The sequence below is a fragment of the Hipposideros armiger genome, unplaced genomic scaffold (assembly GCF_001890085.2).
Source record: "Hipposideros armiger isolate ML-2016 unplaced genomic scaffold, ASM189008v1 scaffold_1669, whole genome shotgun sequence".
Lineage (NCBI taxonomy): Eukaryota > Metazoa > Chordata > Mammalia > Chiroptera > Hipposideridae > Hipposideros > Hipposideros armiger.
In genome coordinates, this window is record NW_017733019.1 from 52690 (window position 1) to 68405 (window position 15716).

A 15716-nucleotide genomic window follows, 5' to 3' on the forward strand; every position below is an offset into this window, starting at 1 on the left:
GCAAGAGAACCAGCTCTGAGCCCGGAAAGCTGTGTGTGGTCTTGACTCAAGCCAACCTGGACCCCACATTCCCTGAAGTGTCACTGGCTTTGCTCTGCGGACAGTCAGCTCTACCTGCTGTATCTGCTCCAGTGTTTCTCACCCATTAACTTCCAGGTGTTCCGTTCAGGCTTTTCCTGTGAGGTAAGACTTGATTGGAACTCCCAAGCAGTGACCAACAATGGTGGGGGAGCTGAATGTGCACCCCAGACTCTTTCTTACCACTGGAGGAAACGTAGGCTCGGGAGACCTCTTGGCGGGGCTCAGCCCTGGCCTAGGGGAGGGGCCGTGTGGTCAGCGCGTAGCCCTTCCTGCCATTTGTCTTGGTCTCTGTGTACAGGAGCTGCTTCAGCTTCACCCGGTTCTAGAATTTTCTTGGTGGTATCTTGTCCATGAACAATTCAGTTGTTCTTTTGATGGGGGTGGAAGGGCCAAGTCTGGAATGACATGTCTCCCTCTTCGTGACTTCCTACCATTTTAAAGCTGCCTATTTCTTGATTCAGTATTTGCTTGGTTGCCATAAACTCTTGCCTGTTTCCAGAATTATGAAAAGTTGGTTGTGCCCTTGTTTTTTTTTTTCTTGTTTTTTTTTTTAAGGGGGGAGGGGGGGGAGGGAGATGTTGGTGGGGAATTGAGGGGGACCACCAGACAAGTTGTTCTTTATTTAGTCTTAGTTGTGGAGGGCGCCAGTCGCCATCTGGCTGCCCGTCGGCAGCTTGTGGCCTCTAAGCTCAAGATGCTGTTTTACAATCTTAGGTGCAGGTGGGCGTAGCCACCATCCCATGCGGGAGTCGAACCAGCAGCCTTGTTAAGAACGCACGCTCTATCCACTGAGCCATCGGGGTGGCAGCTCAGCTCAAGGTGCCAAGTTCGGTCTTAGTTGCAGATCGGCATAGCCCACCATCGAACAGGCAGTCTTCTTGTTACACCAGCTGAGCCATCCTGCCACCTGTTGGCAGCTCAGTGGCAGCTCAGCTCGGGCGCAGCATCACTGGCCCATGTGGGAATCAAACCAGTGGCCCCTTGTTCAGAGCTCGCACTCTTAAGCTAATAACTCTTCACCAACCGTGCCACTCGGCCAGCCCTCCTGTTTGTTTTTCAATGTTTCTGTGGGAGGACAAGGTCTTGGATCCATCTACTCATCATTTTGCTCGTGTGTATTGTTCTAAACCTCCCTATCACGTTGTGGTAGGGTGGTTATTGGTTTAAGTAATTCCCGGAGTCTTTTGTATAATTAGAAGTGCAAAAAGTCATGTTTTTCCTACTAGAAATAGAAAAATGATTTACATTATCAGTTTTCAGGGATAGGTTAGTCTATGCCCCTTTAGAAGGCCTCCATTGTTCCAGACACCGGGCACTGTTCACAGAAACCTTGTGGGATGGGTGCTTTTACTTTATTTTACAAACGTAGCTTTGGAGAGGTAAGCAGCTTGTCAAAAGTGGCATAGGAGATAGGTGGTGAGGCTAGTAATGTCAAAACTGAGAAGTGTCTGAATCTGGACTCTTAAAATTAGTTTTAAATAATATCTCCAGACTATATCAGAATATGATGGGAAGGTGAGAGATGGATGTTAGTGTTTTACAAAGCTCCCCGTGGGATTCACGTGTATAGCTGGTTTTGAGAACCACTGTACTTAACATCCTGCCTCCAATAGAAACAGCAGAATGAAGGTGAAATTCAAGGCAGGTCATTTTGCTCTATTAGGTTGTTGGAAAAGTCATGACACATTTTTGCAACGAAAAGCAGAAAAAATACATCATGACTTTTCCAACAGCCCAATAAATTAGGCAGCTAAATAAAACGCACAGGTACTGTTTCCAATGAAGGCTGTAGAGTGACAGTCTTGTTTGGGTTTGCCCGGGATTTCCCCAATTTTATCACTGAAAGTCCTGCATCTTGGGGAACCCCTTATTCCAGGCAAACCAGACCAACCAGATATTTATGAAATTTAATTATCTGTAATAGCCTTTTAAGATTTAAAAATCCTAGATGTTTTCCTGAAAATTAGAGCACAATAAGGGAAATGGTTTTCCTATGCATTCTTTAAGCCTTAAGAAGCCCAAACAGGCCTAGGGACGTTCTGCGTTGGTCAATGAACAAGCTATCAGTGCTCCTAACTTCCTCACTTCACACATCTGTCACACATCTGTCAGTTTTGCAGAAATTTTGTCAAGGGTGTCCTCCCCACGCCAGGCCAAAAGAAATAGTGCCATTTATAGCCATTTAGGTTCAAATATTCAAACATAATACACATAAATTTAAAAATATTGCATCCTTAAATCATAATTACTAATGGGGATGTGTGTAGCTGTTGGCCACTGGGCGATTTATCAAAATTTGGAATCAGACTGAACACTAGTACTCATTTCCTGTTCCACATAGCATGTCACAGGGCCGTTGCTTTTCATCACAGCAACCTCTAACAACCCAGCTTCACAAATACGAATCGTCTTCATAACGAATGTAACATGATCTAATGTTGAAGCTGAGCAACCTCGAGCTGTAAGTTCCAGTGGCTTCTGACAGATGGCAAGTACTGTTGTCTCCTTTGTCAATTTGAAGTGTCCCACAATGCCTCTGTGAGTTCACATCTGTGCCCCAGGGCATCTCAGCACGCAGTTTGGGAACCGTGGAGCTACAGACATTTAATTCTGTCACACAATTTACATGAAAATATCCAAATGAATAGTCAACCTCAGTGCTCTTTTGACACTTAATAAAAAGCCTGTAAATTCTGCACTAACAAACATTAATTCATATTTCTCTGGACTAACTCCGTAAGACTTGAATGTGTAAGAGAACATAGGCAACATAAATTAGTGTTTATAATTGTCTTACAGGATCTTCTTGGGACATTTCTGTTTAGCAGATCATCCTGAATCCCCAACATGAAATACTACAGGGCAGTTATTCTAAGATGGAAAATTTGTTAGGTGTAAGTGTGTTTGGGCAGAAAATGGATTAAGAACCACTTGTCTAATGGATTGTGTATTCATATGTTAAAAACAAAAATATCTCTGGATATTCCTATCAGTTTTCCTCCACTGATGTCAGTTAACATCCATGAAAACAATATCATGAAGGGCAATCAGTACGGCCTTCGAAGCTTCTCAGCTCATTGGTAACACTGTCAGATAGTTTACTATTCCAGACACTTGTCTGATCTAGAAGGTATTTTAAAAAATTGGTGTATAATTAAAGTACAGTAAAATACACAGATCTTAGATTTTCTGTTCAATGAGTTAAAAAATTTTTTGTTTCAGGTGTACAAAACAATGTAATAGTGAGACATTTACACCCCTCACAAAGTGATGACCCCCCCCTTCCCCAATCTACTACCCCTCTGATATCATATATAGCTGGTACAATTCCATTGACTCTATTCCCTATGCTGTATGCCACATCCTGTGATATATATATATAAATTATGGTTGACATTCAGTGTTATTCAGGTAGAGTTTTTAACAACTGAATACACCCATGTACCCCATGCAAATGAAGATGAGTATTTCTGTTGCTATTTTAAGTATCCTTGTTTCCTTTCATTCCTTCATCACTCCAGTTATGTTTTTATATTTAATATACATTGAATCATAATGAATTATTTTCTAACTTCTTTCATTTAACAGTGTGAGATTTACTTATTGCATGCATTAGTACATTTCTAATGCTGAGTAGTTTTCCATTGTGTAAATACACCAGTTTATCCATTGTTTACAGTTTTGGCTATTGTTAAGGCTCCTACCAACACTCTTATACAAGGTTTTTTAGAATTGCTGAGTTGTATAGTAAGTGTTTAATAAGAAACTGCTGAACAGTTCTCCAAGTGGTTGTTCAATTTTACACTTCTATCAATAACATATGAGTGTTCCAATGGCTTCACATTCTCAGCATTTGTTGATATTAGTCTTTTTCAGTTATCCTAGTGGATGTGAAATGGTCTATCGTGGTTTTAATTTGCACTTCTCAGAGGACCTAAGATGTTGACTGCTTTTTCATAAATTTTACATTTTGAGAAAGTGCAACTTACCTTTTCTTTCTTGGTTAGTGTTTCCTGTGTCCTACCCAAGGAATCTTTACCTACTCCAAGGTCAAATATTTTTTTCAACAAGCTTTCGTTCTGAGTTTATATATTTAGAATATTTATATTCATCTCTATTTTTTGGAGGGGAGGGCAGGGGGTTGTTTGCATATAAAATAAGGTGTAGGCTCATTTTATTTCATAGATGTTCAGTTGTTCCACTAATATTGTTATAAAGACTTTTCTTTTTTCCACTGAGTTAACTTGGCACCTTGGTCAAAACTTGATTGCCTATGTTTAGGTCTATTTCTGGATTCTTGATTCTGTTCTATTGACATATTAATCTATTCTTATTCTAATAGCATAGACTTGATTACTGTAGCTTTACAGTAAGTCTTGAAATCAGAACAAGTCTTCCAACTGTTCTTCCTATTCAAGATTGGCTATTTTTAAGGTATTTATTTGCATTTCCACTTTAATTTTAGTATACTATATTTTAATCAATCAGTCTACTTTGTTTAAGCCTGATAAGGACTGCATAACTATAAACCAGTTTAGGGAGAATAGACACCTTAACTAATATTTGAGTTTTCCAATTCATGAACATGCTATATCTCTCCTTTTATTTAGGTTTTTAAAATTTTCTCAGCAAAGTTCTGTAGTCTTCAAAGCAGAGGTTTTGCACATCTTTCTATAGACTTGTTCCTAGGTATCTGATGTTTTTGCTATTGAGATGTCTTCAAAATTTAAATTTCTGATCAGACCATTAGCATGCCCCTAGGTTTTGATTTTTGGAAGATCTTGCTAAATGTGCTTATTAGTTCTATTTTTTTTTTTTTGTAGAGTACATCAAGTTTTCTAGGTAAAAATCATGTCATTTGAAAACAATGACTTTGTTAATGCTTGTGTTTCAATCTTTATGCCTTTTTCTTCACTGTATGGCTAGGACCTATAGAACAACATTGAACAGACATGGTGAGAGCACACATCCTTGCTTTATTTAGTATTTCACCATTTAGTATGATGTTAAGTGAAGATGTTTTTGCAGATGCTCTTTATCAGACAGAAATTTATATTCCTTGTTTTTGTATTGGGAGAGGGTGTTGAATTTTGTCCAACGTGGTTTTCTGTAACCACTGAGATGCTCATATTGTTTTCCTTTTATTCTTTTCATGGGTGAATTATACTGATTGACTTTCGATTGTTAAACTAACCTTGCCTTCCTAGAACAACCATTAGGCTTGATGTATTATTATCCTTTTTTATACATTGTTGGTCTCAACTTGTTAATACTTAAGGACTTTTATTTCTATATTTATGATGGATACTGGTCTGTTCTTTTCTTGTAATATCGTTTTCAGGTTTTGTTTCACATACAGCATTTCTAAGGAGTCATCCACATAAATATCACTGTCACAAGCCTAAGAAAGGCAAGAATCAATTGGTTTGAGGTGTTTTTTATGGTCATTTTTTGGTTCCTAAACCATCATGAAAAAGGTTTTTAAAAAGTCATGTCTCATTCTGTAAAAATTTTGTTTTTTTTTAAAAGAAATTTTTATGGGGGAACAGTGTGTTTTTCCAGGACCCATCAGCTCCAAGTCAAGTAGTTGTCTTCAATCTAGTTGTGGAGGGCGCAGCGCCTTGGCCCATGTGGGAATCAAACTGGCAACCTTGGTGTTATGAGCCTGTGGTCTAACCACCTGAGCTAACCGGACACCCCAAAAATTTCATTATGTGAACAAAAAACTGAAAAAACTCCAAGGAAAGAATTGAGATGTGCAATTAGCTGCTAAGTCCAAGTTCTGTTCTTACTAATTGTATTCCTCCTGTTCATTCTATTTCACAGTGACAGGAAAAAAAAAAATCTACACTGAGGATTAGGCAAGCTTCAAATATAAAATGCTTTTGAATATCCTTCATTATAGTATATGATAGACACAAATCTTGAGGTTCAAACTCCAAGCATAATGAAATTTAGTTGAAAGCTACTGAAATTTAAATCAATTTGTAGTTTAGAAAATAGATCTCATATTGTCCATTCTATGAAAAGCAACCGAAATCTCTCTGTCCAAGTGAAAATGTTAGGGAACACATCAACACATCTTTAATAGAAATGCAAAAGTCAGAGGGAAACTTACAAATGTGCATTTTAATAGTAAAAAATTACAAATTTCTTATACAATAAAGTATGCCCCATTCACATCAACAATAAACCCCCCCACCCCATTTTTGTAAATAGAGAAATGGTCTCAAAGGGTAATGCTGAAGTGAAAACAGCAGTTATCTCTGGTAACAATAATTGTGTGATAATGTGAAATGCTTTTCATTAATGGCTTTAATTTTCTAGATAATCTATTCCTGTATAATTTCTGTAACTAAAATAACTTTAAAAATTGTTCAAGTCAATCATGAGTCTTCAGTGCCATAGAAATAACACATCAATCTACTAAAATGCATGTAGCTTCAAAACTACAGGTGATACTGTCACAGGCCACATGCTCAAATCCTATAATATAATCAAATTTTTTCTGATTATCTTTTGTGCAACAATATGCAAAATATATGTGTTGGGTTGCCACTGAGTTACTTTACAAACAGATTTAAGAAAAATTATTATTAAACTCTTCCTTTGAAAAATATTCTCAACTTTTTGATTCAGTTATCTTGCCTCAGATTTTAGTTATACAAATATTTTATCAGAAAATGAATCACACATTTTGAATATTTAAAATACCTATTTCTTCTCTAAGCTTACCACTAATAACAACATAACAAAAAATAGTAACTAACCTAACAAGTAATGACTTAGTATACCAAAAACATTATACACAAAATTAAAAGAAAAATGGCAGATGAAAAAAACTATAACACAGGATGGGCAAAACACCAATATCTTTAAAACATGAAGCCCTTACAAATCCAAAAGAAAAAGATGAATGGACATGTCAGGAAGAATTACTAATGGCCAAAAAACAACGAGCATTCACTTTCTAATGCCAAAACAAATAATTAAAATAAGATCTTTTTCACCTATTAAATTTACAGTGAGTTAAAAAAATGATAATGCCTATTGCTTACTGGCTTCTCTTGCACTTGTGTTGGTACAATATATTGGTACAGATTTCTGTAGGACAATTTGATGATCATTAGTCATCAAAGCCTTAAAATGTCTTAATAGTTAACAAATAATTCATTCCAATTAAGATTTCCATTTTAAGGTATTTGTAAAAAGAGATAATTAAAATGTAGAGAACTAAAAGATGTTTTTATGGATCAGGACAGAAACACCAAAGCCAAAGCAGCCACACGCAAGGCTTTTCCAGCTCCTCTCTTAAGTTGGAAAAGCAGCCAAAAGAATCAAAGGGAAATATATTACACTCTTTTGCCCCTGTGTGCTTCATTCCTGCAAACAGCACAGAGTCAGGAGGGGCAGCCTTTCCTGATACCAGAAGGTAGAAGGTGGAAGGAATGGAGGGATGAAGTCATTTTTTCTTTTCCAAATCCTCGCCTCCATTACTAGGAATATAGAAGAGGTTCCAGGTTTCCCCCACCCTGCTCCAAAAAAGGAGCAGTGTGACTATATTAACATCTCATTTTTGTACTTTCCTATAAAGGTTACTCAAACTTCTTTAATTACTGATTTAAGATGATCTAAGTGATATTCTTCTATGAAGGATTCTGCTTGATTCAAAGCTCTTATTTTCACCAGAATAAGAATTATTTCTTTGACTTCATCCCTGAGAAATAAACAAAAACAGCATTTTTTTCACTTTTAAAAATGTAATGTATGAGAGTACAGTGAATCACCAGTTGTTAAACTAAAACAAAAACTTTACCTTAGGCCAGTATCTCAATAGCATAGATACTACCTTCTCCACATAATTATAAAGTTGGAATACAGACTATTTAGTGGATGTACTCTGGCAAATCTTAATGCGAATGACTTTAAAAAGCAGAAAAGCACAGAACAATCTATTATCTGAGTTATGAAACTGAGCTATGGTGAGTGGCTTCCAGTCTGTCTGGGCTATTATAGTGGGAGCCTCGGTGGGAATATTTATCCCACAGATATCAGGGTTTTTAACTCCCCCCCCCCCCCCCCGAGAAGTGGTTTACCAGAACAACACTGTCCTTAAGCCCCTAAACATCTAATGCTGTGAATGAGACATGTAAAACAGAGATCCCGCTACTGTTGGTAAAGAGCAGGCTGCAAATCTGTACTTAAAAAGTGTTGACACTTTAAAAATAGCCAGAAAAATTAAAAGCATATAGAAAACATGCTTAAAAAGAGGCTTTTAATTTATGTTTTTAATTTAAATTACCATGTGCTATAGTTTTCTGGAAGTGCTTATTTTGGAAGAGATTTACATTTAAAAATATGAACTAATATGCATGAGGTGTGAGTATAAAATAGTGATTCCAAAGTTTGCATATGAAAATATCTACTAACTACAGTGATAGTTGCAACAGATTCTTATAATAAAAGTACAAATCTTTCTAAAAATTGTGAAGAATAGAATCTTTGAACTATGCTTACAGGGGTACAATTAAATATGCATGACCTGAATATGGGGGTACAATTAAATATGCATTACCTGGATTCACTTCTAGATAATTTATGTGCAGACTGCAATAAAAACTGGATGAAGTTTTCAAGCTGAGGAATAGATGTTCTCATGGCAGAATTCTCAAACCATTTTTTTGGTAAATATGCTGCTATCTGTTAATCAAAATATACAGTTGGTTTTCAATAACGACCGTTATCATCTAAGGATTTTTGCTAACACGATCCTCATAGTGATCATGCAAGTTACATATTATCCCATTTTATAGTTTATGGTTAAATAAATTTTGAAATTCTCCCTTTCTTTGTCAAGGGTTTTACACTTAAAAAAAAATCTTATTTTAATGCCAAGAGGTTCAAATAGAATGTCACTCTTTGTGAACAGTCTCTAGTGGTACTTGTAGTACTTTCTATATATACTCTATATTCTTGAACCATTAAATCTGTATAAAACATAATTTACAACTAAATGCCAAAAATTTCTAGACACAAAACATTTTTAGTCAATACAAAATACATACATTTAGTATTATTTCACTAAGATATAAGGTGACTCAACATATGATCTACATAAACAAATTAGAGTTAAGGAATCAAGTAGGTGATTAAGATATACAGAATTTTAAAATTACAGTAATTATGGCTTTGATTTTCTTATAATCTAATAAATTGCTTTTAAATGTTCATGGCAGTATAAAGATAGCATATGTGCATTCAATATTTCTTTTGGAAAAAAGAAAACAAAAAAACCCCACTTATCATCATCATGTTAAAGGTAATACATGATTTTGGGGGAAAGTTATGATAAAAACAGAAAAATGTTAAAACAAAGGAAGAGAAAAACTTCATAACAGGAGGAAGAATAAAAAGAAGAGAAAAGGGGAGGAAGGAAAAACCATTCAAAGTCTTGGACAATCAAACAGGTTATGCTATAGTTAGTAAGATCAAGATCAGTTCTTATATAAAGTTGGGGGGAAATGTACCACATATTTATTATAAAATGTGTTAAATGGAAGTTCTGGAATGCCTGTTTCTAAAATAAATCTGATCGGCAGCACTGAAAACACAGATAACGAAAAAGATTTATCCTACTCCTTAATCACCCTTTCCAATTATCCAGAAAAAATGCAGATATGTTGCTTGATTAAGGTAAAAAGTCCTGCAAGTTTTATTATGCAAACTGTATCTCATTTTTTAAAGACATGAAACCAGCCTTTACTGGCTTGAAATTTAATGTCATTTGCACTTGGCTTTCCCTTTGTTTTGTATCAAAAGTCTCAATAAAATTCTCATGAAACCATCTAGCTTTCCATAAATGATCCCAGGACATAAAACCACATTGTTTTGGCCTGGTTTTTTAGCTACAAGCTGTGGAGAGAATGTCATGTGTCCTCTTCTATACCTCTGCATGGGAGACTCTTAGGGTTAAGAGAGACTAAACAGAACATGAAACAGACAGCATGGATGCTTTACATTTTTGCTAGATAATGTATAATAGTTTAAAACTACATGATATAAAAACTATAGCCAGAAAAATCATGGTTGGCTAGGAACTGCAACTTAACATTTTATATATTGTTTTTTATTTAGTTTATATTATAAGGTAAATATTTTCCCCCTTTTTTTTTTTAAGGTTTTATTGGGGAACTGGGGGAGGGGAACAGACAAGTTGCTGTCCTTTTGTTCCTCAGTCTAGCCGTGGAGGACGTCGCCTCACTGGCCCATGTTGGTATATTATCATTGCGCTCTTCCCGGGAGAGGCAGTCGCTCACGGCCATTGGATGGCCGCTCATGGCAGCTTACGAAAGCTCACACCTGCTGCCGGCCAGCCCCACTGCAGCCTACGCTGTCGCAGGCGCCTCATGGCAGTCCAGCTCCAGGTCGCGCTGTTGTTCACCATCTTAGCTGTAGAGGGCGCAGCATCACTGGCCCTCATGTGGAATCCGAACTGGGGCCCTGTTTGCTTAGAGCTGGTGTCCCAAGCCAACTCCCAACCAACGCGCCACTCGGCCGGCCCTCCCATATTCTTAAAAATTCTTAAACAACATGACTTCTATGGATAGATAATAATGTTTCTGGACAGTCAGGTTGTTTTTAACTATCTTCTATTATAAATAATGCTACAATAGTCCTGTTGTTATCCCTCCTTCCACTGGTGCAGACTGTCTCCCAGAACCGCCGCACTACACATTCCAGGTGAATGTGCCCCTGGCATAATACCGGGCTGTTGTTTCCCTGTGCTGATGACAATACTGAAATTATAATGAAAATAGTAACAGTAAAAAATTTTTCCAATGCATAGGTAAAATAACATCCTTACTGTATTATTTGCATTTCTCTACTAGGTCCATTAATCTTTCCACATAAATATGTGGAGGCTATTTTGTATATTCTTTTTTGGTGAATTGCCTGTTGAATGTCTTTGGGCCATTTTTAACTGGAATATTTGAATTATTTACTGATTTGTAAAGAATGTTTTTTATATGTGGATATTAATCCTTGTTATATAACTTCCATTTCTCAGTTTTCAACTTTTCTTTTTAACTTTTTATTATAGAAATTTTCAAACAAACAACAGGAGAAAGAATAATTATAGTGAACTCAATGAACCCATTTTCCAGTTTTAACAATGATCAAATAATCTTGAGACCTTTTTGGTTAATGTTTTTTGATTCACTAGAGTTTTATATTTTTATCAAATATATTACTTTCTTTCATCGTTCTTCTTTTGCTTTTAAGTTCAGAAAGGACTCCCTTACCATCAGATACAGTCATTTATCTTCCTAGTAAAATATTTTATAGTTTCATTTTTAACACTTAATACTTTATTTTACCTGAAATTTATATAAGTATTTAGTGAGAGATAATGATCTAACATTCTTTTTGTAAACAGTTAACCAGTACAGTAATTTTTAAATATTGAGGGGTTGCTTCTGGGTTTCTGGTATGTTAAACTGATTTGTCTGTTGTTATGTGAGCAACACAATTTTAATTATTTTTCTACAAAATAGATTTTAATAATTGAATTTAAAAAAATGATAAAATTAGAACAGTTTCCTCCATAACTCACCTGGTTGCACTTTTTAACAATATCTGGCCCTGGTGTGGCATTAAGAAGAGCTATGATAAGGTAACGATTTAGTAGCTTCTCAAGTCCTAGCTCTCGCAAGGTGTCATCTGGGAGAAGTCCATCCCATAGAAGAATATTGCCAAAGAGCTAAAATAAAATAAAATGTCAAGTGACCATGTACCTTTTCTCCAAAGGAAAACTGGGACAGTCTCCAAACATAAAAAGCTGGTCAAACTCTTACTCTCACTACAATCAGCACTGCTGGAACTGTCCATTTTAGAAACAGAAAACATTTCCAAATAAATACCTGCTACTTTCCAACCTCCACATATTTGCTCATCCTATTTTCATTTTCTAGGACACCCAAAATCTGTATCAAATAAATTTGCTGGAGTCTTTCCAGATCAGTAATCCTCCTCCTCAAGTCATAGTCTCCCCAAACCTAGAGCCAGCAGATGCAAGACCACAAAACCCCAGGATTCATAAGGGACTGTTAAAGCCAGTGCCACTGTTACCAGTGTGTGTGACCTTGAGAAATCAATCAAACTTAAGAACCTCATTGCTCTGATATATAGAATAAGATTAATAATAACTTGTAAGTTTGGAGACAACTTGGGTAAAATACTTAAAAGAAATTCTAATAATATGAGTTGTCTTTCCCTCCTCTAAATCCAGATCTTTCTGTGAATTGCATAGTGTTTCCCACTTTCCAGTATTATATTTATTACTCTGAGTGCTAAACTACAATACATGTCGCTATACTAACATGCAATGCTTTTCATACTCAGTCATTGTGATGTTGCTCCCTCTTCCTGAAAAGCCTTTTCCTGGACTCAACCACATGACAAATATGAATACACCCCATTGAAACTATTCTTGCTGACGTCACCTATGACCTCTTCATTGTCAAATCCGATAAACATTTTCAGTCTTTCTCTTAATTCTTTTCAGTGGTATTTAACACTGACTTTATTCTTGAAAACCCCTCGCTTACCCTGATGCCACTCTCTTGTGACCATTCTAAGCTTCATAATTCATGCTAAGGCTTCTTTGAAGACTCCACTTTTTCTGTCCACCTGTTATGTCAGTGTTTCCCAAGGGTCTGTACTTAGCCTTCTTCTCGTGCTTCACCTAATCTCCTCAGAGGCTGTCATTCATGACCACGGCCCAAATACTGCCTACATGTAGGTGACTCAAATCTCCAGCTCAGATTTGTCCCCTGTAATTCAGATTCATATGTCCAATTGCCTCTTAGACCTCTATTCCTGTATTTGTCCCATAGGTATCTTCAATTCACTGTGTCTAAAATAGATCCTATCTTCCCTCCCAAACCTGTTCTTCTTCCAGTATGCCCTCAAAGAATGTCATCATAAGTTATCAGGCTGCTGAAGTCAGAAAGTTAGCTAGCACTCTACATTCTTCACATATAATCAATTAGTCATCAAGTCCTTTCAATGGCTCAGCCTAAATATCTTTTGAGCACCCATTCTCCTTTACCAACCCTCTATTGCCACTGACTTAACAGTGACTCCATCCTTCACCCTTCAGACCATGGGTTAGCCGACTGTAGCTTGTGGGTTAAATCAAACTTAGTGCCTGTTTTTGTAGAGCTGGTGAACTAAGAATGGTTTTTGTATTTTGAAATGGCTGAAATAAAATATAAGAAAATTTTGTGACATGTGAAAATTGTATTTAAATTTCAGTGTCCATAAGCAAAGTTTCAGTCGAACACAGCCATGCTCATTTGTTTACAAATTGTTCATGGCTGTTTTTGAACTACAGTGGCAGAGCTGAATAGTTCAACAGAGACTATATGGCTTACAAAGCCTGAAATATTCACCCTCTGGTCCTTTACAGAAAAAGTTTGCTCATCTTCACTCTATAGTACACTGGATTTAAAACAGAAAAAAAATTTATTTGTATTTTTGCAGTTTTCTTCTTACCTTTAGACCTGACCAGAACTGTCTTTCTTGGAACTTTGAATGTGGTGATGTTTTATTTTCTACAGCACTAATTTGAAATGAAAGAGAGAAAGGAGAAAATGCAAACAACTGTTAATTTTTCGGAACTAGACTTTAAGCCTTAATGGAATATAAATGGAGGTGCTCTGATATCTATCAAAATTACAAATGCATGCATACTTTGACCCAACAAATCCATTTCTGAGAATGCCTTGTGAAGATATTCTTGCACACGTAGACAATATATCTATAAAATTATTTACAATATTGTTGGTAATGGTTTATCATTTATATGCCTATCAATTACAGGATATCTACATGATGGCCTATTTATACAGCTTAAAAAAGAATGAGGAAACTACTTATATAATGACATGAAAAGCTCTCAAAGATATGCTAAGTAAAAAAAGTAAGGTATAAAACAATATATAACTTTACAATATACTTCCTTTGCTATAGAAATGAGGGAAAAATAAGATTACAACACATATAAGTATTTAATTCTAATTGCATAAAGAAATTCTGGAAAGATAAAAAAAACAGACAGTGATTATTACTGCATGCATGTACGTGCATAGAGGAGGAAGGGCAAAAACCTGTGGATGGAGGTCAGGAATGGCAGGGAATAGGACTTTTCATTTGAAATATAAATAAAACTTAACAAATATACTCATACTTTTGAACCATGTGAATATATTATTTATCTGAACATTAGAACACAAACTTCAACAGGGCAGAAGTTTTACACGTATACGTTTTCTTGATTCAAATTCACCAGAAAGCTTAGAAGTTCCTTTCTGTTCTCTCCATTAAGCTCTTCTATCCTCTGAGTACTTGCTGGATAGCTTCAGTTCATGATCCGTTATTACAGCTGATGCCTTCTTAGCAAATGTATGGACATGCACCAGATACTACTTGTTTCAGAATTTAAAGCAAATACAGGATTCACAGATGTAGTAACTGGCCCTTCAGTGATGTCCTAGGCCTCATGCTGTGCTTTCTCTGTGCCAGGCATTGTTCTGAGCACTCTGCATCTTCAGTGTCCTTTGAAGTAGGCATTAATTTAATGCCCCATTTTTACATTTTCAGTCACAGAAAGGCCCAAGGTCTGAGGTCTAGTAATGGTGAATCTGGCCTCCAGAATCTGTACTTTTAATTATTCTGCTGTGCCATTTGTCATGTTCTTAGGAACATTAAAAAACCCCCATGTCCAAGTGCCAAACTTCATACATGGCATATAGAAGGTGACTGAGAAATGTTTGTTGGAATTTCAATATGCATCTTAATGGATGTATGTGTGTTTTGAAACACTTAGTATAGTTTGTTTTGTATTGCATTCTAAACAAATCTGTATTACATGATTAGCTACTTCATACAATCTAGAAATTAACATTACTTACCTCTTTGGATACAGAGGAATAAAAACATCATCTTCTATTGCCTTCTTTATTCTTGAAACAATGGATTTGAGTAAATCCTATTATTTAAAAATTTAAAAGCATCAGTGACAGTCATAGGTAGAAATCTTTCCCAAAAGAATTTTAACAGTATAGTGCAAATTTGTACACACTCACAGAATCAGGTGTTAAAATATCAACGAGGTACAAGAGAACTTTATTCATCCATGTTGTTGCATTATCACTGTAGTTAGCATATTTTCATTGCTGTATGGTATTCTGTTGCATGAATACTACTGATAGGACATTTAGATGGTTTCCAGTTTGGGGGCTATTATGATTAATGTTGCTATAAAAGTCCTTGTACATGTTTTTTAGTACATACATTTCTAATGGGTATTCAAATAGGGATGAAATTGCTGGAATATAGTTCATGCTTATACATTCAACTTTGTACAAATTGTTTTCTGAAGTGGTATCCCACTTATAATTCCACTGGCTGTGTATGAGCAATCCTGTTTACCTACACTCTTACTAAAATGTACTTTTTTGTTTGTTTGCAATTCTAGTGGAGTTTTAGTTGTATTTTATATTTTATTTAGTTTTTATTTTTCTGTTGAGTAATGTGATGTTGAATATCCTGATATTCTTATTCGCCATTTG

The 15716-nt window shown here is 35.9% G+C and overlaps 1 protein-coding gene across 1 annotated transcript in view; it reads right to left on the reverse strand.

The window, feature by feature from the left end:
- Positions 1-6190: 6190 nt before the first annotated feature.
- Positions 6191-15716, reverse strand: part of GCFC2 (GC-rich sequence DNA-binding factor 2) — a 72527-nt gene continuing 63001 nt past the window's right edge. Inside the window, exons 12-16 of the mRNA XM_019634445.1 lie at positions 15057-15133; positions 13639-13705; positions 11696-11842; positions 8657-8781; positions 6191-7798 (exon numbers count right to left, since the gene is read on the reverse strand). Coding sequence (XP_019489990.1) covers positions 7681-7798; positions 8657-8781; positions 11696-11842; positions 13639-13705; positions 15057-15133 — 534 coding nt within the window. The 3' untranslated portion in view covers positions 6191-7680. The remainder of the gene's footprint in view (positions 7799-8656; positions 8782-11695; positions 11843-13638; positions 13706-15056; positions 15134-15716) is intronic.